We start from the raw sequence: 25,796 nt of genomic DNA, 5'->3' as shown, positions 1-25,796 counted from the left end.
TTGAAATATTTATTTTAAATATACCTTAATTTTAGTTTTATTATTCTTTCGCTCTAAGATTTAACTTTCTACAATTGTAAGATTAAGATATTGTGATAATAGGTTGGATTGGCCTAATTTTGTCTTTAATTAATTGAGTTTTAATTGTGTCGGATTGGGATAACCCTATAACCGTCCCAGGCTTACCTTTAATTTTCATGGGTTTAAAAATCCAAATCTGAACTCATTTGATGTCATTCATGGCTTTTTCTTCCTACAACCATCATTTTTTCTTGTACACCCAACACTTTTTGTAATATTCCAAAATTATTCTTTTTTGAAAACATACTGATTGTCAATTCGTATGAATGATTTATATGAATTGACAATTCGTATGAACGATTTATACGGATTCACAATCCGCAACGACGAATTTGTAAGGCCATTACCTTTCCCACCTCCTCCTCACCAACTATGCTATGCCACCTCTGTTGCGTCGCAGTACCGCCACCGTCCTTCACTCCAACCTCCGACGCGACGTAGCACCGCCACCTCCCTCTAGTCTCGCCCAATGGCATCGTCGTGCGAGGCTACTGAGATCCTCGTGATGACGCTGACCAAGGAGGGGGAGGGAATGGGTGTTGCATGCGCGAGGTCATCGCCAACTCCTCGCCACCGGCCTTCACTCCAACCTCGCACGCAGAGTGCCTCCCTTTGCTCCATCCTTGTCGTAAAGCGCCTTCCCCTCATGTCGCCTGCGTACTTTGTCATCGCCAATCTTGCCATGAAGGTCCATGACCTTACAGATTGCGAATCGATATAGATTATACGTAAGGTTATTTATGGTTTTTCACCCTAAATGCTTGGTGTAGGAAGAAAAAAGCCGTCATTCATTTGAAACCACCCGAAAACCCACCTGAACCCAAAACCATAATCAAACTTTTTTGGTCAAGTTTTTTGTTTTTGGATTGGGTCACAATACCTTACCCAATCCTAAATTAATTAATGTTTCGAACAACCTTATGATTAAGAGTCTAAGACTAGGTTTTCCATAACATAATTAGAAGTGAAGTCCCTCCGATGGTAAGAAATATTGCGACAAAAAGATCTCCTCATTAACCGTGCCCATTCAGGTTCGATCAATTTGTAGGAAAGAAAAATCAAACTTGACACCTCGACTTATTAGAAATAAAAAGGGAATAGGCATAAAACGATGAAAAACAAGCAGAGAATGCAAGGGTTTGTAATTGTATTATCACCACCAAGATTTGCGGGTAGTATCATGGAAAAAACGAAAGAACAAAGAAAGGTTAGGCATAGTTTATAGGATAGAGGAAATGAACCGAAGGGTTGTCCTTTGAAACAAGCAACGTCTTGGAAGGATAAAAGCACACAAAGACACACATAAATTTCCAGCATTTCCTATGCTCAAAAGCTTGACCTTCATGCTTATGCTTCTCGATATCTTAACCCTCTCGTTTGTCACTTTGTGTCTCATTTCCAATGCTGCATGTTCATATGTGCTTGTTCCCTAATCCTATTATGGCCTCCACATGACCACCACCACCACCCTTATCCAACATCCAAGGAATAATTGAGTTTGGCCACATGGTTAATTTCATTTCGGATCTCATTTACATGTGTCTGTAAATTAATCTGGCATGTTTACATTGAAAAAAGTAATAATATAATAAGCTATATTAGTCAGATAATTTTTATTTATCTGCTCATTTAATTTTTTTTAAATGCTTATTATTTTTGTTGACTTAATTTGCAAGCAATGTTTATAATCATAGTTAATGTGCTACATAATAATGCTAGTAGGTGCAACAAAAATATTTTTGGCCTGGTCACTTGCAGGGCATATATTTGGTTGAAGGGAAAGACACTTTTAATATTTTTGAATGAGGAGGGAGTCTCGATCTCTTCAAAGATTGAATTATTCTCATGAACAGCCAAGTTTGATAGAGTTCCTCTTTTATCTTTCTTCTCATTTGCTTTTATTTCTTTCATGGATTATAATTAAACTTTCTCATTATAATATTGATGTAGTCTTTTTTGAATCATATATAATATTGTTACTTAATTGGATTTGGTTTGTCAATCTAAGTGATCATTTTCGTTTGGTTTGAGGAAAGTTTGTTTATACGTTTATTGTTTTCTTTGGATTAGTTATTATTGGGTTGATTTTGGGCTCTTGACTGGGTTGGATGATCAATGAAGGTGTATAAAATGTCCATGATTGACAAATTTAGTGGATTGCTATTAAATCTATGGGAATGAATTGGGATTTGGGTAAATACATGATTTTTTTTAAGGCAAAGACACGATTGTATGTGAAGGAATAGATAAAATTAATATCCTAGTACATCCGTGGTTGAATTTGTTATTTACTGTCACTTGTCTTATCTACTACTTTTTTGTTTGCACCTTTTCAATTCAGATTCTTAACTCTTTTTGGTACAATCTATTTGAGTTTATCCAAGTACTAGTATTAATTTAAAATAGTACCTGATTACAATCAATTCTTATGGGATGATACTTATTTTAATTCTATATTACTTGAACAATTAAGTTAATGTTTTTTTAAAATTATTTTGAAATTAAATTTAAAATGGTTTTTAAATTTAAAAATAAAGTTCTCGAGTAGTTTTATAATATTCTAAGTTAAAAAATCACTTGTTAGTCAATATTTCTTAAGTAGTATACTCTTAAATCTTAAATTGTGAAATAAAGAAAGAAAGTGAGAAATAAAAGTCAAAACGTTTTTAAAATTATTTTTTGAAATTATCTTTATTAATGAAATTTATTTGATGAAATGTTTTATCTTAAATTTTATTTAATTCATATGACATTAAGTTTTAAAAATAATCTAAAAACCAATTATAAACTTTTAAAACACACGACATGACGTTAACAAGCATATAAGATATAGTGTCGTGGATGCCTTCTAACACTGAGATGAACCTTTACATGCCTAACCTTAATAAAATTATTATGAAAACCAAAACACAGGTTCTTTCTGTCTTCTTCTTTGGTTGTTTAACGATTGGCTTTAAATAAATAATGATTTCTTTAACATTAGTGAAGCTTTAACTGGTGAGTATTTTGATTTTTGAAGATTAAAATAAACAATGTAGGTTTTGAACAGTGAATACTGAATAACGCAACAATAGTTGGATCGTACGTGCGAATAACGCAAGTAATTTGTAGTGAGGAATGATGAGAAACGGAATTTGACGCGCTCTTAATGCATATTTAATTTGCAGTTAAAATGATCAAAATGAATACAAACAAACAAAACATAAGTAGAATATTTTTCCTCAAAAATCATTTTATATCCGATTCCCAAACATACACTTCAAAGTTATATTTCCACGTTTGCCGAAAGCAAGAACAAAGGGCGGCACAGTTGGGTCCCATTCTTCCACCGCCCCCAGGCCATTTCCCTCAGTTTAGAGCATTTTCAATTATTTAACAGTTTTGTACTTTATTATTTAATTTTTATACTCAAATATGACTTGTTTTTAATTTCATTTTCAGCACTATTTTGTTTTTTTTATACAAAATTTCATAATTTATTAATCGTAAATAACTATATGAGTTTAATTTTTATACACCATTATTATAATAATTTTTATATTGTTAATTAATAAAAGATTTTGCTGACAATAACTTTTAAAATAATTATTATAAATATAAATAAAATTATCAATTATAATAATTTTTATTGATCAGTAATATAAAAATTTTATATTGTTGGTAAATAATTTACTTTAATCATATTTTAAGCAAAATTTTAAATTGGTGTCATTTTAAATAAAATATTTTATTCAATTCAATTTATGCATTATAATTTAGATGAAAAATAAAAAATATGTATGCTAATTTTTTAAAATAATTATAACCATCAGTATTCATCTTATTTTAAAAAGAATATAACTATCCTTGTGCGAATATGATAGAAAAAAGTATAAAATCTCCTACTAGTTTTATTATTAAAAAATGACCTAAATTATTCAAGAAAATTAACATGATATTTGACTTAATAATAAAATATTAACATAACTATCAAAAAAACATTTTATCATCATGTGTTACTTGTGTTACTAATTCATCCAATGGATCATTCCACAAACAAAACACACCGATTGGTCACATACAATCATGTACACGACATCTTTCGAAAATTTCTCCTTTTGCCTTAATTTTCATTTACTCATATTTTTTTCTTTCTGAATTTCATTAACTCTAATATCTTTTATAGGTAAGAAGATATATTTTTTTAATAAAAGATACGAATACGAGTATGCAAAGAAATTTTCAAAAGCAAAAATTTCAACCTAAGTTTAAGAAAAACAAAACAAAAATTCAATTCGAAATCTTTTTTTTTTCTAATTCAATGCATTAAAAATAAAAAAATAGAAAAGAAAAAATGATTATGTATCGAGAACTTAATTTTTTTTACATAATCATTTAATTATATAAGATAAATTTTTTAATTTATAAAATAGTTCAATTTGAGATTTGTAATTGTATGATTTTGTAAACCTATTTTATGTTGTTACGAAGTATAATAAAAAAAGAAAAAAAAAAGAGAAAAGAAAAGAAAGAAAAGAAAAAGAGAAGCATAATTTGGAATCAAGTAGTATATGTGAGTAGTTATGGTGATGGCATGGCAATGGTAATGCCCCTGTGTCCTGTGAGAGTCTGAGATCGCTTTTCTCTCTTTCGATCTTCCTTTTCCGCATTTCTCAACAATCGAATCGTTTCCTATCCCACGCTAATGGGTACGCTATTTCCATTCTCTTCATCGTCGATCTGATTCCTGCATTTTTTTTATGATGATGATGATCTAAGCTTTATTCTTCACTTTTTGATTCTCTCTGCTTTCCCAATTCTAACTCCCATCAAAGTTTCAATCTTTTATAGATGACAATTGTTGGGTATTAACGGAAAATTGGTAGTTACACTTGCATGCGTTTTTTTTTCTAACTGTTGCTTAACTTTATTGTTGTTTTATTTCATTTTTTTTTTCAGTTTTAAGTGAAGGTTTGTGTGGGATTTATGGGAATTTGGTGATGTGATTGATTTTGACAATTTGATCCATAATTTGTGTTTTGTATGGCTGATTGGTTGGATCCGGGGCAAGGTTTAGATTGCTGCTATATGTTAAAGGGGAGATGAAAAGTTGAGAAGGGAGTGCCTGTTAGAAGTTCATTTAATTTAATTGTATGGAAAGGAGATTAGTATCCAGACATATAAGGTTGACCCAGTGGTTGGGGAAGGGTCGAATCTCCCCAACTGACATTTTTAACAAAACTAATATTTGCCGATAAAAAAAAAAGATTAGTATCCCTGCTCAGGTTTTTCAATGCTAGTGAAAGTATTGGGGTTTGAATTGATGAATGGAGTGTGGAACCAACAAACAAGTGTAAAGATTTGTTTGTTTATTTTTGGGTACTGAGAATGAAAACTAATGTTCTTACCAGGGCAGGGATGGTCAAGTTGAATTTCATGATTACATGTGTTTCTAGCTGTTTATGTCACAGTGCCATGCTGCAATCATTCCTAAAATTCCGGTTTTGCTTGTGGATCTCAATTAGTGCTGTACTTGAAATTTGTGCAAGTCTTTTGCAGCAATTTATTTTCCCTCTACTAACATGGAGTATTTCCTTATCCAGCAAATAGTGAGACTTGTTGTTCAACTCAGCTTATTGATGGAGATGGTACATTCAATGTTTCTGGGCTTGAAAGTTTCATGAAGGAGGTGAAGTTGGCTGAATGTGGGCTTTCGTATGCCGTAGTTTCTATAATGGGTCCACAAAGTAGTGGTATGCTCTCTGTTCTCCTTAACCTTATTGTTTTCCTTCCCTTCTCAAGCTAATTGGATTTTATAATTTCTTTAACCTGTCTGTGCACCTGAGGATCTTTAGGTAATTCAGATACTTTACTTGACACTGAATGGAGGTGGATTGCTATTTAAGATTCATGGAAAGATTAAATCAAAGTTTAATGAATAATAGCCTCCTAGTTGAATTTGATATAAATTTACAATTTGTTGTTGCATGAGTAGCAATGGGATTTGAACCCATGACCTTTTGCAAATTATCCAAACCGCTCAGGCGCTCACCACTAGCCCAATTGTAGTCTTAGATTTAAAACTTAATTATCGATACAAAATAGTGATTTATGATTATTAGATTTAGTCTCTTGGCCCTTTCAGTTTTTATGAAAATTTCATTTTACCTTTTTAAATTTATTTCTCCTGTTTGCATTTGTTTAAATTTATTTGCATAACGAGATGATTACTATTCCCAATAAAAGGATCTTTATATTATCTAGTTCTTTGTTTTCTTTGCTCTGGGCAGGCAAGAGCACGCTATTAAATAATTTGTTTGGTACCAACTTCAGAGAGATGGATGCTTTTAAGGGAAGGTATGTTGTTGCAATTCTGACATGTCACACAAACCTTTCTCAACTAACTGGGTGGTGATCTGATGTATATGCTTGTTTTCAGGTCTCAAACAACCAAAGGAATCTGGATGGCTAGATGTGCTGACATAGAGCCTTGTACACTTGTGATGGATTTGGAGGGTACAGATGGAAGAGAACGTGGAGAGGTGTTTTTTTTTTTTGGTTATACGTTAACTTACTTTGATAATAGCCAAGGTCACAATTCAATCTATTGCCAGTATCCAATTTCCGTTTGCATATATATTTCTCAATTAGGAATGCAAATATGCCAGTGTGTTTCTAGCCCTTGTGGAACGTATGATGCTTATTATAAAAATTTGTGGAGTTCATACATTCCTGTTGTTCTCTCGATTTACTTGTAACATATCCTCTTGATCTCTTTAAATTTTATTTGTTATTAAATTGTGACCAGAAGAAAGAGTTCCATAACAATTCTAATCTGTGTTAGCATTGTGATGGATTAGGAATAGTTCATAATAATTGGAACTCTTGATTATTTAAACATGTCATTCTCTGTCATTGGCAAAAATTAGAACAGTATGAGAAATGGATAGTTTTGCGTTTTGTTCTCCTTGTATACTGAAATTGTCTTTTTCTCAGGATGACACTGCTTTTGAAAAGCAGAGTGCTCTATTTGCTCTTGCTGTCTCAGATATAGTGCTAATAAACATGTGAGTTTTTTTTCCTCTTTTTTAGTTTTCACCCTTGTTCCATCTTAAATACTGACTAATTTCAGAATTTTTAAGTCTGTGGCTGCTTGTATTTCTTATTTTAATGCTTTTCCATTTTAATCTTCTTTCTTTATGCAACTAATTTCCCTCCCCCTCTGCGATGCTTGTAAAGGTGGTGCCATGACATTGGCCGTGAGCAAGCTGCAAATAAGCCACTTTTGAAAACTGTTTTTCAGGTATGTGTTGTTGGCCTATTGACTACAAGAACTTGAATCTTGAATCTTGAAACTTGTCAATTGTCATTTATTTAACTGCACACTAAATTTTACTTTCAGGTCATGATGAGATTGTTTAGTCCACGAAAAACAACGTTGCTGTTTGTCATACGTGATAAAACAAGGGTGTGTAATAGCTGTTTATTATTATTATTTTTGTAATTATTTGTATGTTATATGTTTTTAATTCTAAATACTTTTATTTGTTGTTGATGTGGTTAACCTTTCCCTTTTATAGACACCACTTGAAAATTTAGAACCTGTTTTGCGAGAAGATATTCAGAAGGTAATGCAGTGCTTTCATCTCTGTATATTGTTATTGAATTGTTATAGACTTTTTACTTACCTTTCTTGCTTTACTCTTTTCCTCTGCAGATATGGGATTCTGTTCCTAAACCACAGGCCCACAAGGAAACCCCATTAAGTGAATTTTTCAATGTAAGTTCTTCATTCCTTTGATATTGCTAATCTTACTGATGTTCTTGTATAGCAAGATTTTATATGAAGTTTATAGTAAATGTTTATTCTTGGTAACAAATGACCAGGTTGAAGTTGTTGCTCTTTCTAGTTATGAAGAAAAGGAAGAGCAGTTTAAAGAGCAGGTATTAAGTTTCCTTCTGATTTACTTGTTGATTGTATGACCCATTATAAGGATTTTGTGGTTGTTTGTCTTCATATCTGCATCAGTGACTATATGTCATCGCTTCTTGATCCATGTGCATAAATTATTGTATTAATTTTCCTTTCATAGTGGGAAACAGTCCTTTTTTCTTGGGTTTGTCTAATTTGCTGATATATTCTGTTCTGGTTTATTTTGAATGTAGGTTGCCAGCTTGCAGAAACGATTCCATCATTCTATCGCTCCTGGTGGGCTTGCAGGGGATCGGCGTGGAGTTGTTCCTGCTTCTGGCTTTTCTTTTAGTTCTGAGCATATATGGAAAGTCATTAAGGAGAACAAAGATCTTGACCTTCCTGCACATAAGGTAATATACATGCTATGACGATGCAACTTTTGCTTTCACGTGTATTGATTTTAGGTAAAATTAAAAATTTGCTCCCTACACTTGACACTTGTTTTCAGTTTAGTTCCTACATGAAAAACTCTAAATTTTGATCCCTACATGATTTTATTTACTAGTCCCCATTGTTTGATGACATTATAATGGTGTTATAGTATTTTTCCTGTAGGGGCTAAATTGAAAAAATGTGTGTTAGGTATAGGGACCAAAATGTAGAGATTTTTTCATGTAGGGACCAACCAAAATGTAAATTTATTTCATATAGGGACTAAAATGAAAAATATTGGCATTGAATTAAACCTAATACTGTTGTAATGTTGGCAAGTGGTGGCAAGGACCATTTCATAAACATTTTTCATGTAGGGACTGAAATGTAGAATTTTTTTTATGTAGGAACTAAAATGAAAAACAATATCAGGTGTAGGCACTAAATTTTTAATTTAACCTTCATTTTATTAATAATTTAAGGGTCAACCTAATTGTAGGTTATGGTTGCAACTGTACGATGTGAAGAAATCGCAAATGAGAAATATGCCTCTTTTGTTGCAAATGAGGTATTGACTTTTATTTTGGTGTGACCTCCAACATATTTTGGCATTCCTAGTTTTACTAATTTTGTTTAAATATCTTTTATTTTCCACTCAGGATTGGTGTCAATTGGAAGAGGCTGTGCAATCTGGTCCTATTCCTGGATTTGGGAAAAAGCTCAGTTCACTCCTTGATACTTGTTTTTCAGAGTGAGTACAGTTCAATTTATATGACATCTGTATTTGTACTTTGTAGTGGCTCAGTTATAGAATACCACATTACCTTATACTATATTATAAACTTTTTGTCCAACTCTTATTTTTTTACAATATTTAGTTTCAGTACTGTTGAGTAGAGCAACAGGACTCCCTCACCCCCGAGCTGTTTTTAATATTTTTTCCTTTTTTGATTTGAAAGTCTTGCTTATCTAGGTCCTATGACTCCATGAGTGAAATTGTAGGTTTAGAGAAAATTACTTAACTTGGTAGTTATGTGTGTTGCACTGTAATACCATCTAATGATTTCTGGTTTGTCTTTCATTACCATTTCATCTCTTTATTTTGCATATTAAGGACTGCTTCTATAGCTGTGATGTTATGTGTAATCATCAAGTAAACTGTAGCTTGAAATAGAATCTTAGAAGTTTGTTGTCTCTATGTTTCATGCTGTTGGCTGTTGCATCATGAAAGAATGAGTTGATGTGGAGTGAAGTTATATTGAGCTATTGCATTTTCTTTTAAAGGTATGATGCTGAAGCCACCTATTTTGATGAAGGTGTGAGATCTTCCAAACAAAAGCAACTACAAGAAAAATTGTTCCAAGTAATCCTTCTCAATTGGGCTCAACCGTTTTCCCTCTTAAAAAATGAATTAATAACTGTTGAAAAAGAAATGATTAATTGATGGTTTTTGAATCAATATGGCTATTTTAGATACTGGATATTGGCCTTACTTCTTCCTCATTAGTAGCCAGTATAGAATTGTGAGGTTTGTAGTGGTTCTTAACACCTTTTCAATTGGTTAGCTTGTCCAACCAGCATTCCAATCTGCGCTGGGACATATAAGATCTGGAACTTTGGATAAATTCAAGGAGGCATTTGACAAGGCTTTGAAGGGAGGGGAAGGGTTTTCTGTGGCTGCTAATAATTGCATCGGGTCTGGTCTGGTTCAGTTTGATGAAGCATGTACAGGTAATAAAAAAAACTCTTTATTTTGTTTATTAGTGAACAATAAATTGAAGTTGAAGGCCAAAGCATATAATGAACATTTGGAAAGGGAAAACTGAGAATATGGATAACCAAGAAGTGAATTGTGTACAATGATTGATTTGATGTGGGGTGCAGAATTGCTAGGTTTTTGGTTTATTACAATGTCTGCTGTCCAAGAAGTCAAACTTACTCTGACTGAATTACAAAATGAAACTGATATATTATTGTTGCAGATGTTGTTATTGAACAAACAAACTGGGATACATCTAAAGTACGAGAGAAACTGCTGCGTGATATTGATGCATATGTTGCAACTGTACGTGCAACCAAGATTTCTGAACTTACTTCATCATATGAGGTATGTTTTGGCATTGGTCATTAATGCCTTATGAATCTGTAAGTGATTTCTGTCAAGCACGGTAATGACGCTATGGTTTCAGGTTGCATATACTATATAGTAAACAGTTCTACCAAAAAATCAGTTTTGAAATTTTAGAATGGTAATATAAGATTATAACTAAGCAAGACTGCCCAATAGCAATACAATCATTCTAGTTAGGGATCAATTGATACAATGTATGTTGTCAATACTCTTTCTATTAATAATGATGAGTCAAAAGTATAAGATACTTCTCGTGCTTAGTTACTGTAGTGATTTAGGCAAGTAGTTTATGAAATTTTGTTAGGCTGTTCCAGTTGGTTTGCTTCTTAATTTGAAGGACTAACTTGTTGGGAAGTTGTCTGATAGTAGTACTATTGCAGGAAAAACTTAAACAAGCTTTGTCTGGACCTGTTGAAGCTCTTTTGGATGGAGCTAATAGAGATACTTGGCCATCAATAAGGAATCTTCTTAGGCGTGAGACTGAATCAGCTGTTTCAGGGTTCTCTGCTGCACTTACTGGGTTTGATATGGATGAAGAAACAAGGCAGAAAATGATTTTGAGTTTAGAGGCTTATGCAAGGGGTCTGGTAGAAGGAAAGGCTAGGGAAGAAGCTGGAAGAGTTCTAATGCGCATGAAGGACAGGTGTGAATCTTCTGCAACTTCTAAGTTGACTTTTACCTGTTCGATTGAGTTTTACTTAGACGCACTTACCTTAACTTTGAAAGCAGGTTTACAATGTTGTTTAGCCATGATTCTGATTCAATGCCTCGTGTTTGGACGGGGAAAGAAGATATACGAGCCATCACCAAGACTGCTCGCTCTTCTGTACGGCATGATTATGAATATTATATTGTTATTGAATTTGTATTTTTTTAATTATCTTTTTAACCATATTTAACGCTTTGCAGTCTTTGAAGTTGCTATCTGTTATGGCTGCAATTCGTTTGGATGATGATGACACTGACAATATTGAGAAAGTGTTAGCAGTTGCCTTGGTGGATTCGTCACCAAGCAGTAATGCTACAAGGAGCATCACAATGGTTGATCCACTAGCTTCTAGCAGCTGGGAACAGGTGCAAATTAATTGTTGGTAGTTCTATGTGATCAATGGATGATGATGATGACACTGACAATATTGACTTGTGTACCCATTTTGGTAGATGAATGGTCTGATTTGCATTAATTAGTGATCGATTGCCCTAAACTGAATATAAATATATCCCTTGCTGTGATGACTTGTGAATTGATTGATATACATTTTAGGCTGCAAAAATGCTATATTTTGGTTTCTCTTGTAATGTTTTGAGAGAATTTTCTATCTTAGGCACTGATCTGTTCTGTGTGAAATTTCCATGCAGGTTTCATCCTCTAAAACATTGATTACACCTGTCCAGTGCAAGTCTTTGTGGAGGCAATTCAAGACAGAGACAGAGTACAGTGTCTCTCAGGCCATTTCTGCACAGGCATGATGCATAAGTTATCAAGACATTTGAATTTCTTGTTGGAAAACATTTTACTAACTGATGTAATATATTCTTTTTATTTTCAGGAGGCCAACAAGCGCAACAACAACTGGTTACCTCCCCCATGGGCAATAGTTGCTTTGGTTATTCTGGGATTTAATGAATTTATGACACTTCTAAGGTGCATGTTAACCCTACTCATCTGCTGTATATTTTTCTAGTTTTCCTTCTCTGGTTTTATCTTTCTCTTAACTTGCTTCTTGCTCCTCTAACAGCGGCTCGGTCTAAAAGTAGTAACTGTAAAGGAGTATTTTTTGTGTTGGAGATAATAAACTGTTTTGAGTATTTGATGGGAATTTTAATAACATAATAATGTTACCTAAAGTACAAACCTAAAGAAAACTCTTCACTTTTATTGTACTATTTAATTGATCTCACCCAAGTTTAATGTTTTCCGTGGCAGAAATCCCTTGTATTTGGGTGTAATCTTTGTTGGTTTTCTTCTCATTAAAGCCCTATGGGTGCAGCTTGATGTTTCGGGTGAATTTCGCAATGGAGCTGTGAGTATGCTATTGTGGTCTTTATAATTTATTTTCCAATCCCGGTATTGATAACCGAGTCTGCCTTGCCTGTTTTGAATTTTTTACAATCTCTGAGCATTTGTAACAAAATCAGCTAATAAACTACTAGGCATTCTATAGTGTTCAAGGGTCTGTTGTCCACTGTTAAAGTTTATAGTAGCCTTCTTCCTTAACTTTTTTTTTTTTTTTTTCCTTCAGCTTCCAGGAATCATATCCTTGTCTAGCAAGTTTATTCCAACTATCATGAACCTTATGAGAAAACTAGCAGAGGAGGGACAAAACCCTGCAGCTAACAATCCTCAGAGAACCCCATCAAAAAACAGTTACAATGATGGTCATGCTGTGTCATCTAGCGCCTCATCTAACTTGACTGCATTGGACAACGGAACTGAGTATGCAAGTCCATTAAAAGATGAGTAGGTCTCATTTTACTGAATACCAATTTCTTCAGTTGGAAGATGGTGGTGTTTCTGGTGGCTGCATGCTTGTCCACAAAATTCATGACTTGTGAGCATTCAAGACATTCAAAGGCATTGGTTTTTTTTTTTTTTTTTTTGTGCAAGTGCCATATACAGGGGGCAATGATTTGTTATGTAGTCCCCCTCTTAAGATAGGTCTCTTTTTCCAATTTAGGCGCTTCAGTTAGTTGGAGAAGTTATGCTGGTTTTGCAATCAATTTTGTTTGTAATTTATCAGTGTACTGAGTGTTTTTTTTTTTTTTTTTTGTGGAAAATTTATTAATTGGATTGTGTGTTTATATTAGATTTTTTTCAAAGAGATACTAGAGTTGATCGTGCTTGCTGCTTGTAATGTCAACTATTGTTTTGCGTGTAACATGGTCTTGGAAGATAAGAGATTTTTTTCTTATATTTTTTGAATTTTCGGCATGCTTAACAATGTTGAATCAATTAAAATTTCAAGATTATCTTTGTTTCGATTTTGTTCATAATTATTTCAGGAGCAATGGTTAAGGAATTAAAAGTAAACAATTTTTTTTTTTTGAAAGTTGTCATGTAATGCTATAAATACATATAGATTTTTAATAAAATTTTATTTATTGATTATATAATAATGAATAACAAAGCCTTGTTTGTTTAATGCATGGATTGTGGCCATTAATGTTTTGGTGACCTGCTGCATTAGAACATCATTCCTTCATCCAAGAGAATAATAAGTATTACAAACGATTTTTTTTTCTTTTTCTCAAAGTCTTACCAAACAAAAATATTTATTTTTATTAAATTAACTTTTAAAAAATGATAGGTAATGAAATTAATTTTGGATAAAGAAAAAATGAGACATAAAAGATCAGCAATAAATATAATGTAAATTGTGATATGTAAGCCAGTAATGTAACAACCTTTGAAGTATCACTAAATTTAAGAAGTGGAATAAGTTGATTAAGGATCAAATTAAAACTTAAAACAACCACATGGACTAATCATATTATAACTGTTTTGCCATTTCCATTCTAACACCACTTAAGTAGAACAAATGAATTTATTAACATATTAATTTAAGATCCATTTGAATTGCCATTGCCATTTGATGTATAACTAACCTTCTACCAGATTTTTGCAGAAGCTCTTAGCAAGAGTAATAACATATTTGTATTAGAAAAATTCCAAGGGAAATATTGCATTATTAATTGTTTTCAATGTGTGTGGATTATTCCTAAAAAAGTGTTTTGATTAGCTTAAATTTTAGGTAAAGATCATTTTTCTTGTCAGAAGCCATTTAATTTGCCTTTGATATTATAATTATGAGCTTTTGAATGTGAAATAAGTTCATCCCAATATATATATATATATATAGACGCATGTTTTGCCTTAAGCCATCTTTGCATGATCTTCTAACAACGCAACATCAATTTGATAACGTATGCGACAGAATAATAGTACTATATAATATGCATTGTGTTACCTTTATTATCTAATATTACGGACATTCACGAACGGCATTAATGTATTATTGTGCCTTTGGTCAAGGACGAAAGTGACCACCATAAAGCTGCGAGCATCTGCCTAACTCTTAAGTTGTGATGCATAATAACTGTGACAAGATGAGAAGTAGTGCTCTGCCACAGGATAGCTAGCTGCTGAATAGCTGTAAATCAAGAAAAACAATATATATATATATATATATATATATATATATATATATATATATATATATATATATATATATATATATATATATATAGTTGCACAAATATATGTATAAAAGGTTTGAGTGAAATTCAGTTGTTATTCAATAACTCATGATAAAAAGAATAATGTTGAAATAATAAAGTTTTAGGTATAGAAGAGGAGAGAGACAAAATATAATGAAACATTAAATTATTTTTTTAGAAGGAAACATTAAATTAATATTAACTAATTTAATGAAAAAATCATAACAAAGTAAGAAAATAAGGAACATAATTATTCAGAAAAAATAAGGAACATAATTAAGGATCATTTTACGGGCTAAATTTGGTAAGACAATTTATTATTTGAAAGTAATGACTAATTAATTTTTAAGTGGGAGAGAGTAACAAACAAAAAGTAACCTCGTTTTATGAAGTTTTGTGTAATTACTCAAAATTTGCTTACTTTTTAAATATTTATAGTAACCTCGTAGCTTTTCAAATAATTAAGAGGGTTATTATAATATATAAGTGTCAATGCATATATATTTTAAACAATTAAGGACAATTAATGTAAAAATTAAAAAAATAGGATGAGTTTTTGTGATATTATGAAATCTGATTAGTATAATTTATTAACATAAGACTTAAATATGATATTAAAGTAATGATCAAATTTTATTTTGGATCTTTAATAATTTTTGTTTTGTTTTGAGTGATTGATATATAAATTTTTTTGTTTAATACTAACTCAATTAGTTATAAATTATATGAATAACCGGTTAGTTATAAAATTATATGAAGAGTGTAGTAGTATTAACATTAAATAACTTTTTAAAAAACTTGAAATAAAAAGTTTGGATCGGTCTGAATGCTCGATGACATGCAATTCCTTTCTTACTAGATCTTGAAGCGACTAGAGGTTCAACAATTAGTAAATCAAAGTTCAAGGAAAAGGAATGCTTGTGAAAGTTGAACCAAACTCATAAATATATACTTGACCTTGAAAGAGAAAAGTTGTGGGAATCTTTTCTCTTTTTAAACAAAAAAATGGTAAAATTATCATCCAATATTTACTTACCTACCCACCTAGCCAGTACTAATGTATCATATATGTGGAAAACTTACATTTTACAGAGATAGATTGGAAGAAATGAAATAGGCAACAAACACAGCTCAGCATGGGAGGCTCGGAACAACCAACCTATATGTCATTCATTGAAGGGTGGCGCCGGGCCCCACCCAGCCTTCCACTTCCATTTTTGGCCCAGGAATGATCAAATGACAAAAAAGTAGGTTTAGACTTGAGAACTTGTGGCACCTACCAATAACCACTGAATTTTTTGGACTTTAAATTTTCACTGATGGTTTTTGGATCACTTGGTCCTTGTTTGCTAGGTATGAAAGTGAGAGGTGTGAAAGTGTAAATATTTCTTATTATTTTTCTTATTTAGAAACATCTTGTTAAAATAATATCATGTTAAATAAGTTATATTAAGAGATTTAGCTCAATTGATTAATTTAACATTCTACATGAATTATATATTATAAATCTTTTATTATTGTCCTTGATTTTTACAGATAAAAAAAGTTAAATAAATTATATGTAGTAATATCATTTTTATCATATTATAATATTAATTGTACTAATTATTTATTTCTTATTTTTTCTTATTTCTTTAGGTTATACACTTGCGCATCTCGCAAGAAGAAAAGAGATAACTAAAAAATAACATCGATGAAAATAGAATAAAATAAAAGTGTTTGATTTAAGAAAAAAAATGAAAAATTAATAAAGTAAAAAAAAAAAACTAATGACGTCAAACCTTTAAATGTTTCTCTTCTCTATTTTCTCTACATTAACTTTATTTGTCACAAATTTCTCTCCTCATCTCCGCTCCATTTATTCTCTAATAAACAAAGGGTTAAGTTAAAGGCTGTAAAAAAATAATTTCCTTTTATTTTAACTTAAAAATGAGAAAAAAGGAACAAATATATGTTTTATTTGATGTCATACTAGCATGTGCAGATTAATGATTCTCGGTTGTCAATGAGATCGAAGCTAGTCATTGCTTGCAACATATATTAAATTAAATAAATGAATATTTCCGCCACGAATTGCCAACTCAATCCTCTTGTTTATATTACTGTCATGTCAAATGCATGATCTCATTTTTTCTTATCATTTTGTTCATATACATTTGCACCCAGCTTCCTTATTTTTATTTTCAACTTTCTATACATAGGAAATAACTTTTCAATTGGCTCGACCATGCGAACATATCACTATATATGTTCTCCGTTGAATGAATTGAATATTTGGATTAATTCTTCTCTTCTCCAATTTCTAGATAAATCAGACAACATTACATCACATGTGTCATGAATACTTTAGAGGTTCATTTTGGACTCATGCTAAAGTTGACAATCCAAGTCATAAAGAAGCAAAGAAATTAATAAAACAATGATCATATTCATATCCTTACATTTATTGAGATATGAGTTGCATTATATACTGCTCTTCCCTCTTCTGTTAGTGCGTGTGAAATTGTGGCTTTCTCTTTGTTAATTAAGATGGATGTATCCCCTTTCCAAAAATATAATGCTCCATGCCCCCACACTTCAGAATCTGTTGCAGCATATGTACAAGTTCGGTTGGTTCATTGGCATCAAAATTAAACAACTAATCAAAATGGGTTAGTAATTTCATATGCATGATTCAAAATGGGTTAGTACTTCTATTGCCATATGGATATATCCAATCCATAAATAGATTTACCAAACAATACCAGCTGTGATCGATGCAGACTATCACCTCAGATTATCAAAAGACAATGCAAAGCATGCAGAAAAATAAATTCTTATTAATAACCCAAAATACAATTTTCTTTTCTAATTTTCTTTCTCGGTGCAGTTTTGTAGATGCTGAGAATGAATGCTAGTATTAATCACTGCTAAGTTTATTACCAAAGGTTAGTTGAAGGGACAACTTTTAGGAAGTTCCCTCTAATCCAATCATCCAGGATAAAGGGCATGATTTTAAATAATGGTCTGCAATCATAATTGTAACTGCAACGTTAACGTATTTTGACTCACAACAACCACATTTATCATGACTGCATCAGTCACATTTTTCTACAATTGTCTGTAATGTAAAGATTTTCTAACTAAGGGCGACTGCAACCGTAATTTAAAATCATGATAATGGATAAAAAAATGAAAAGAAATCACAAATTTTTGGTGGCATATTAAATATGGAACTTTACTTCTCATAGTGTAGGCTGGTGAGTGAGCTGTCTTTGTACAAGCTCATGAACGTGATCAGAAAATACAATTGTCAAATCCAACGGCCAAAGTCTCTTGACTATAACCGCGGCATTCATTTCCTCATTAAATGGATTCAGTAATATTTTCTAGTGTTTTCTAAAAGTATGGTGGGGGCGTGGCATTAATGCATTATATGTGTTTTTTAATTTAGATTTTCTTCATCATTTCTCCTACTAACTGTTAGATTATGTTATTGTGACCATAATCTTGACAAGGTAAGAGGATATATGGAGTATTTTTCATATTTATATGATGTACACACAAAACAAGGCCAATGAGAGGAAGCCACTTATAGGTTGGGAAGAAGCAGCTTCAATTCAGAGAGTGAGTGCTTTTTCTCTGGCCCATGAGATTCCATGGCTTCATTTGGTGCAGTCAATTACAAATTCTTCTTGTGCCTACTTCTATGGCTCTGGAACTTTCTACCTCTATCTCAAGGTTGGTGATCTCTATCCACAACTTTACATCTTCACCCACCCTCTGTGCTTTCTTAATTACATTATTTGTTCAATTCCATCGATCTTTGTTCCTTCAACTTGTGTTTTCAACATTTAATCTATGTGGTTTATTAACTGATAGTAATGACATCTGGTTTGTAGCAACTTGCCACATCATAGATGAGAATTTATGAATGTAGTTTGTGGCAGCAATCTTATCGATCTCAGAATCTAGTGAAATATGAAACCAGTAGTTCTGGGTTTCTTCTGCTTTCATTTGGAGTTTCACTTCTAAAGCATATACACGGCTAGATCATAGACAAAGGTCTAATTTGCTAGTTCTTTAACCTTTAATCTGTTTTGATGATTATGATCATATTATTCATACATACATACATGTGTATGGATGGACTTTTCGATTAAAAAAATACTTTGTGGGCATTGGCTCACCTTGTTTTACGAAACAGTGTAATTTATTATAGTTCTTATTATTAATCAATGTACTTAGAATATTAGTTAAAGAATTATAAAATAAGAAATATTTTTATTGAGATAAGTAAAAATAAGTTTATTTATAACTTTTTTTATGCTTTCATATGATTTTCATAATAAATAGTTTTTTATTTTAATTCTTTAGCTGATGTTTAATGTCTAAGGAGACTGGTTAGCTTTCGTTTTCGTCATCATTTATTATTGTTAAAAATTTTACCATTTTTGTTTAATCTTTTGTGGAGGATGGCTTAAATTTAATTATAACAGTTATACGAATAACACATTGAAATTGAGAATGTAATTAATTAAACTAGTCAAGATGATGGGGGAGTAGTGTTTTGATGAGCAAAATTTCATTTTTGCAGGTAATCAGCACTGGCATGAAAATAGATACCCTTTTATCAGAAATGCAAGCTCATTCTCATCACCATCAATTTCAACTACGACAAGCAATAATGCCTATGACTACATAATAGTTGGAGGAGGCACAGCAGGGTGTCCTTTGGCTGCAACCCTCTCTCAGAACTTCAGTGTTTTGGTGCTTGAAAGAGGGGGTGTTCCTTTCACCAACCCCAATGTTTCATTTCTGGAGAACTTCCACATTACATTGGCCGACATTTCACCAACTTCAGCTTCTCAGTACTTCATTTCAACTGATGGAGTCTACAATTCAAGGGCAAGGGTCTTGGGAGGTGGAAGTTCTATCAATGCTGGCTTCTACACTAGAGCAAACCCAAGGTAACAACTTCTTCCTTTTTTCATTTTCATTTCTTTCTCAATGATATGCAAACTTATTTTGGATTCAAATATCCATTTTTATTATTAGGAAAAAATTTAGATGCAGTTTCTCAAATATTTTTTGTTCTTTTCTTTAATTAAAGTAATAAAGGTTTGCATTAAATATCAACCTAGATTATTGAAGTAAAATTTCAATTATGATGAAGGAATGAACAACATCAAAAACATATATGAAACTGTGTATAAGTTTTGTAATTACTATTATTAGTAGTAGAATACATGAGATATAGTTGAGATATGACCTGGCCTTAATAATAAACTTTAATAATAAATGCACATCATAAAATATTAAATATTTATTTATTTTAAATATTTTTTGAATGATCTTAACCGCACATTTTAACATAGACTTCGCATAATATTTAATAATTAAATATGAATTGTATTTTAATATTTCTAAAAGTTTTCCACTGTTATTTTCATCTATTTACTTTATTAAACTGGACCAGCGAATACACTAGTAATGAATTTGCTGGCAAAGGGTGTTAATAAAGTTCAACTACTTCTTGGTTGTCTGGTAAAAAAAACACCTTATTTTCAAGGGAAGAAAATAAAACTGTTGGTCTGCTATTATATGCTTATTATTATTTTTTTTACTTCACAGTAGTTATGAAAAAACACTTTTTATTTCATTTATATTTTTAATGATTTGAAAATAAAATAATAAAAACAAAATATTTTCTACAATATAGGAGTACTTGTATTTGTTAGCAACTTTTTTTTTTTACTATCTTGTTTTAATCAACATTAAATATGAGTATTCTTTTCTTTTACTATCTTGATTTAACCAACATTAAATGTAAATACTCATTTAACAATTAAATAGATTAAATGACTTATGTTAGTAAACTAATCCACCTCATGTCATATTTGGAAAAGATTAGGAAATACAGAACAAGCTCAGGCTGTGTATCATGTTTTTATAGCTAAGACAAATATTTTAGAAAAGATTAATATAATATTAATTACCAATCATTATATTAAAATTCTGGTTTTTTGAGCTGCAAAACTATTTACCAATATTTTATAATTAAATAGTTATAATATTTCCTTCTCAATAAATAAGACTGCACCAAAGAAAACACTCTCAATAAATAAGATTTTAATTCATCACTTAAAAGATAAGATAGTTAATCATCAATTCCATCTATCTACTCAAAAGATAAGATGTTGCTCTCATTCCAACTCTTATATAATGGAAATAGCTAGTTTCAACACTCAATTATTAGAACTTGCACACTTACAATAGGACCTAAGGTGAGTACCTTGATAACCTTACACTCTCCACGTACGGTCCCGACTATCAAATAATAAATATTTAAGTGAATAGTAATTTAATTTCATTTATAAAACTACTAATGTAAATTATTTTTTCTCCATTTTTAAATATAACTACCTTATTAATAGTTGAGGTAGGTATATTGAAATTATAATGGTATACATACACCATCACGTGCAATTGTATTCTGAAATTAAAGTACTAAGTTTTACATCCATTTGTTTGATTTTGTTCCGCCATGCACATTGTCAATGGAAATATGGATAAGAGATAGAAATCCAAACATATACTATGCTGACTTTTTTGATGAGGAATTTAGATGTTTTTGCTTTTTTGAATACATATTTAATTAATATTAATATGCTAATTAAAAGTAGTTATGCGTCGACATTAGAAGCAGGCACAAGTAGGAAAGAGAAGCAAGAAAATGTTTAGACAAAATTGCCATAAGGTTACAAAACTTCGATTGGGAATTGATTGGTCAGGGCTACCAAGAGGAAATAGTTGATAACCCTATCATTTTCACGGCATTTATGGTCACATCTATTATTATATGGAATTCTTTTCAACAATTAAATGCTGTTGTGGTCCTTTGTTACCCTATTTTATGCCATGGAAGTGATTAGGTGGAACCGTGAAAGTGTCAAATCAGAGGGAAAAAATGAGAGACATTCATTGTTACAAGGAAACTTCTATTTAGTTACAAGGTGCTCTTTATATGTTTGGTCCATCTTAGGAAGAAGCAACTACAGGAACCACTTAGCATAGCTTGTATCTAATCTTCACTTTTTTATTCATGCATGTATCTTTAACTTATATATCTATGTCTTCTTAAAAAGTATTTTTAACTATTTATTTATTTTGAAATACGCAAAAATTATGATAATAAGAATTATTTTAAACAAAATTATATATTTTTTAAAATGGTATAATTAAACTAGTAGTTGCCATAATGATCAATTATATATAATTAAGGTAATTACTTATAATTATTATATATTTTTTATTTTTTTTAGTATTAATTAATACAATTTCAAAAAATAAAATATTAAGGTAATTAATGTATATAATTTATTTTTTTCATTAAATGTAATTGTTAGTTGCTAAAAATTTCTATTTTTATTGATAAAACTACATAACTATATTACGAATCATTTGTGTGTGTATATATATCTATATATATTGCAATTTGTATTAACTAATATAATTACGATTAATATATTTTAATTATGTTAATATTTTTTTTAAAAAAACTAGTTAATTTTTTAATTGTATAATGAAATTAATTAATGTAATTATCAATTATATGCAACTAGGGTAATTACTAGCAATTATTATAGATGCTTGATTTTTTTGGAATTCAATTATTATACTAGCTTGCAGTTATTATTTGAATCAAAATTTTCTGAGTACTAATTAATACATTTTAAAAAAAAATATTAAGGTAATTGCATGTAATTAATGTATATAAGTTATTTTTTATTAAATGTAATTATTAAATATTGCTAAAAAAAATTATTCATAAAATTACATATATAATTATACTAATTATGGTCATAAAAATAGAGAGACAATATTCACATAAAAAAACTGAAAATGAGAAATAAATAAAAACTTCCTAATAGGTTCCTAGCACTTAAGTACAATATTAAAAAACAAGTACTTATCTAATGTAGCAAATCACGACACATGTTCACATTATTAGACAGTGTTAGATGGAGTATTGATGAAACATGTTCCTTATAACATGCACTATAAGAAAAACCTTCTTCTTCTAAAGACAAATGTTAGCTAAATACAGGAAATAAAAGTAAATAAAATATTTCTTGAAAAAGAATTAGCATTCAAAAGAGTAGCCTCTAATAGATGCACCCACTAACTGTGACATTGTCTCACTAAATTTGACTTGGTTGAGCCAACAATCTAGTAATGATCATACTGCTCAGGAACATTTATCTTAATCTCAAATGTCTTGTCTCAACATTACTATGGAATGCAGGTTTATAAAGAAGGTGGGGTGGGATGCCAAGCTAGTAAATGAATCATATCCATGGGTTGAGAAGCAAATTGTCCACCGTCCAAAGTTTTCACCTTATCAGAGAGCATTTAGAGACAGTCTTCTAGACTCTGGTGTGTCACCCTTTAATGGCTTCACCTATGATCATCTCTATGGAACAAAGGTTGGTGGAACCATTTTCGACAGATTTGGCCGCCGTCACACGGCTGCTGAACTGCTTGCTTCAGGGAACCATGACAAACTTACTGTTTTGGTCTGTGCCACTGTCCAAAAGATTGTGTTTGATAGAAAAGGTACATATAATATTCCCTCCCGCTCCAGATTATACAACGACTAAGGTTTTGACACATGTATCAAAGAAATTAATTAATTTGTTGAATTTCAAAGAAAACATTAGGTAACTTTCTAATATATTCTTTATCTCTCTAATTAATGACTCTTTTATTCTTCTTATATACTACTCCCAATCTCCCACTAAGTATTGATTAAGGGTAGTCTTGGGAAAAAAGTATTTAATGCAACATTGATTTTGTAAAACAACATATATTTTGTAACAATTTTTTTTCCCTCTAAAACATCATATGATTTGGAATGGAGGGAGTAACATATATAAAGTCAAAGAGGTATACTTTGAAAGTTTATGACTTTGCTAGGAACTTCAATGACTAAAATCAATGCTACTGTTGCAGGAAAGAGACCAAAAGCTGTGGGGGTTATTTTCCAAGATGAACATGGGAAACAGCATGAGGCTATTCTGTCAAATGATAAGCACAGTGAAGTGATAATGTCTAGTGGGGCAATTGGGACTCCTCAGTTGCTAATGCTTAGTGGAATTGGGCCAAAAGCAGAACTCCAGAAGTTGAGCATCCCAGTGGTCCTTGACAACCACTTTGTTGGGAAAGGAATGGTAGATAATCCCATGAACACAATGTTTGTTCCTTCTAATAGACCAGTTAATCAGTCACTCATAGAAACTGTTGGTATCACCAAAATGGGTGTCTACATTGAGGCTAGCAGTGGGTTTAGTCAGTCCAATGATAGCATTCACTGTCACCATGGTATCATGTCAGCTGAGGTATGCAATATTTCTTTAAATGTACAGAATCTGGCTATAAATAATATGGAGCACATTGGAATCCTTAACAATTACTTCCTCCATTTTGAAATAAGTGTCATTTTAACATTTCATTTGTTTCAATTTATTTGTCAATTTTACAATACCTGAAAAGTATTTATGATCTTTTCCTAACTTTGTCCTTCTTTCTCTGACCTAATACTTAATAACTAGTATTCTTCTTTTAAGAGAAAATATTAGAAACACATAAAAAATGATCATCTAGTCCTATAGTGATCCCTCTTGAATAATATAGGATTTCCTTAATCATAGAGCTCAAATTGCCTATCCTTATAACATTAGAGTCCAAATTCAACATAGCATTTAATATATTAATTATATGATAAGGTCTGCATAGTAGGTTAGAAGCAAGCTAGCTTGCAAGAAAATTGAAGTATTTTTTCATTTTTGACATGATACGACACCAGATTGGGCAGCTGTCTACAATTCCTCCTAAGGAAAGATCACCAGAAGCTGTTCAAGAATTTATCAAGAACAAGAAAGACATACCGGTTGAATTATTCAAGGGAGGTTTTATTTTGTCAAAAGTTGCCAATCCTTGGTCAGTAGGTGAACTCAGGCTGAACAACACCAATGTGAACGACAACCCTGTCGTTACCTTCAACTACTTCAGTCATCCATATGATCTTCATCGCTGTGTCAAGGGGATTCGCTTGGCCATTAAGGTTGTCCAGTCAAAACACTTCACAAACTACACTTTGTGTGACAAGAAAACCACAGAGGAACTGCTGAACCTCACTGTCAAGGCTAATGTCAACTTCATACCCAAGCATCCCAATGACACAGCGTCGATAGCACAGTTCTGCAAAGACACCGTGATCACAATTTGGCACTACCATGGAGGGTGCCATGTGGGGAAGGTAGTCAGCCCTGATTACAAGGTTCTTGGCGTTGACAGACTTCGTGTGGTAGACGGCTCAACATTTGACGAATCACCAGGAACAAATCCTCAAGCAACTGTCATGATGATGGGCAGGTATGTACACTGGGATCATGAAACTCAAAATTTTGATGCAATAGTTATGATACCTACATCTGCATTTGCATCTCAATAATCTATTTATGTTTGTGACAGGTACATGGGGCTGAAGATTTTGAGACATAGGTTGGGGAAATTGGCTGGTATATAAGGAGGAATCCCTTGTGTGAAGATCATGGCAAATCTTGAAAAAAGGTGTGTAAAAGGAAGATAAGAGAAGCACTGTTGCACATCAAGAAAAAAAAAAGCGTTAGTGGTAGGATTGAAAATGAATGTAGTTGGTAGTAATTTCTAGTAAAGGGTGATTTATTAGTAGTCAACAAAGTTATGGCTATTTTGGGACGAAAAAGTTATTGTAAGGACTTGTTTTAACCTTTTGTATTTCCAGGCAAAAAAGAAAACGCCATTCTGAATTATTTAGAAACCTGAAGGCAAATTATAGAAACAAACGTAGAGAGGGAAAGAAACAAAATGGTAGTGTCCTATCAACGCAATCTGTGTAAAAAGCAACAGTTGTTGCTTTCCCTTCCTATTTTATATATATATCTGCATGTGCCACTTAACTCCTTTCAACAAATTAGTCCATTTTTAAATATCAGACAACTAATATTATGGACACGT

General features: G+C 31.6%; 2 protein-coding genes across 2 annotated transcripts; both read left to right on the top strand.

Annotated features, from left to right (window-relative positions):
• The first annotated feature begins 4,625 nt into the window (after positions 1–4,625).
• On the top strand, positions 4,626–13,461 carry LOC114422303 (protein ROOT HAIR DEFECTIVE 3 homolog 1-like). The gene is made up of 23 exons (XM_028388596.1): positions 4,626–4,769; positions 5,664–5,813; positions 6,351–6,417; positions 6,500–6,602; positions 7,057–7,127; positions 7,300–7,363; positions 7,463–7,528; positions 7,641–7,688; positions 7,778–7,840; positions 7,948–8,004; positions 8,227–8,385; positions 8,907–8,975; positions 9,067–9,158; positions 9,692–9,770; positions 9,973–10,138; positions 10,390–10,514; positions 10,919–11,181; positions 11,268–11,364; positions 11,448–11,612; positions 11,898–12,002; positions 12,089–12,183; positions 12,466–12,562; positions 12,782–13,461. Exons 1-23 carry the CDS (start codon positions 4,766–4,768, stop codon positions 13,001–13,003), a joined length of 2,427 nt encoding a protein of 808 aa, XP_028244397.1. The 5' UTR covers positions 4,626–4,765; the 3' UTR covers positions 13,004–13,461.
• A 4,704-nt stretch (positions 13,462–18,165) lies between these two features.
• On the top strand, positions 18,166–25,748 carry LOC114422302 (protein HOTHEAD-like). Its single transcript, XM_028388595.1, has 6 exons — positions 18,166–18,476; positions 19,333–19,705; positions 23,044–23,354; positions 23,751–24,136; positions 24,604–25,172; positions 25,272–25,748. The coding sequence occupies exons 1-6, from the start codon at positions 18,395–18,397 to the stop codon at positions 25,324–25,326; spliced, it is 1,776 nt and encodes a 591-aa protein (XP_028244396.1). The 5' UTR covers positions 18,166–18,394; the 3' UTR covers positions 25,327–25,748.
• The last annotated feature ends 48 nt before the right edge of the window (positions 25,749–25,796 follow it).

Source organism: Glycine soja, chromosome 8 (genome assembly GCF_004193775.1).
Source record: "Glycine soja cultivar W05 chromosome 8, ASM419377v2, whole genome shotgun sequence".
NCBI classification, from domain to species: Eukaryota; Viridiplantae; Streptophyta; class Magnoliopsida; order Fabales; family Fabaceae; genus Glycine; species Glycine soja.
The sequence above is the reverse complement of the archived record's forward strand: the minus strand, read 5'-3'. Positions and strand labels throughout refer to the sequence as shown.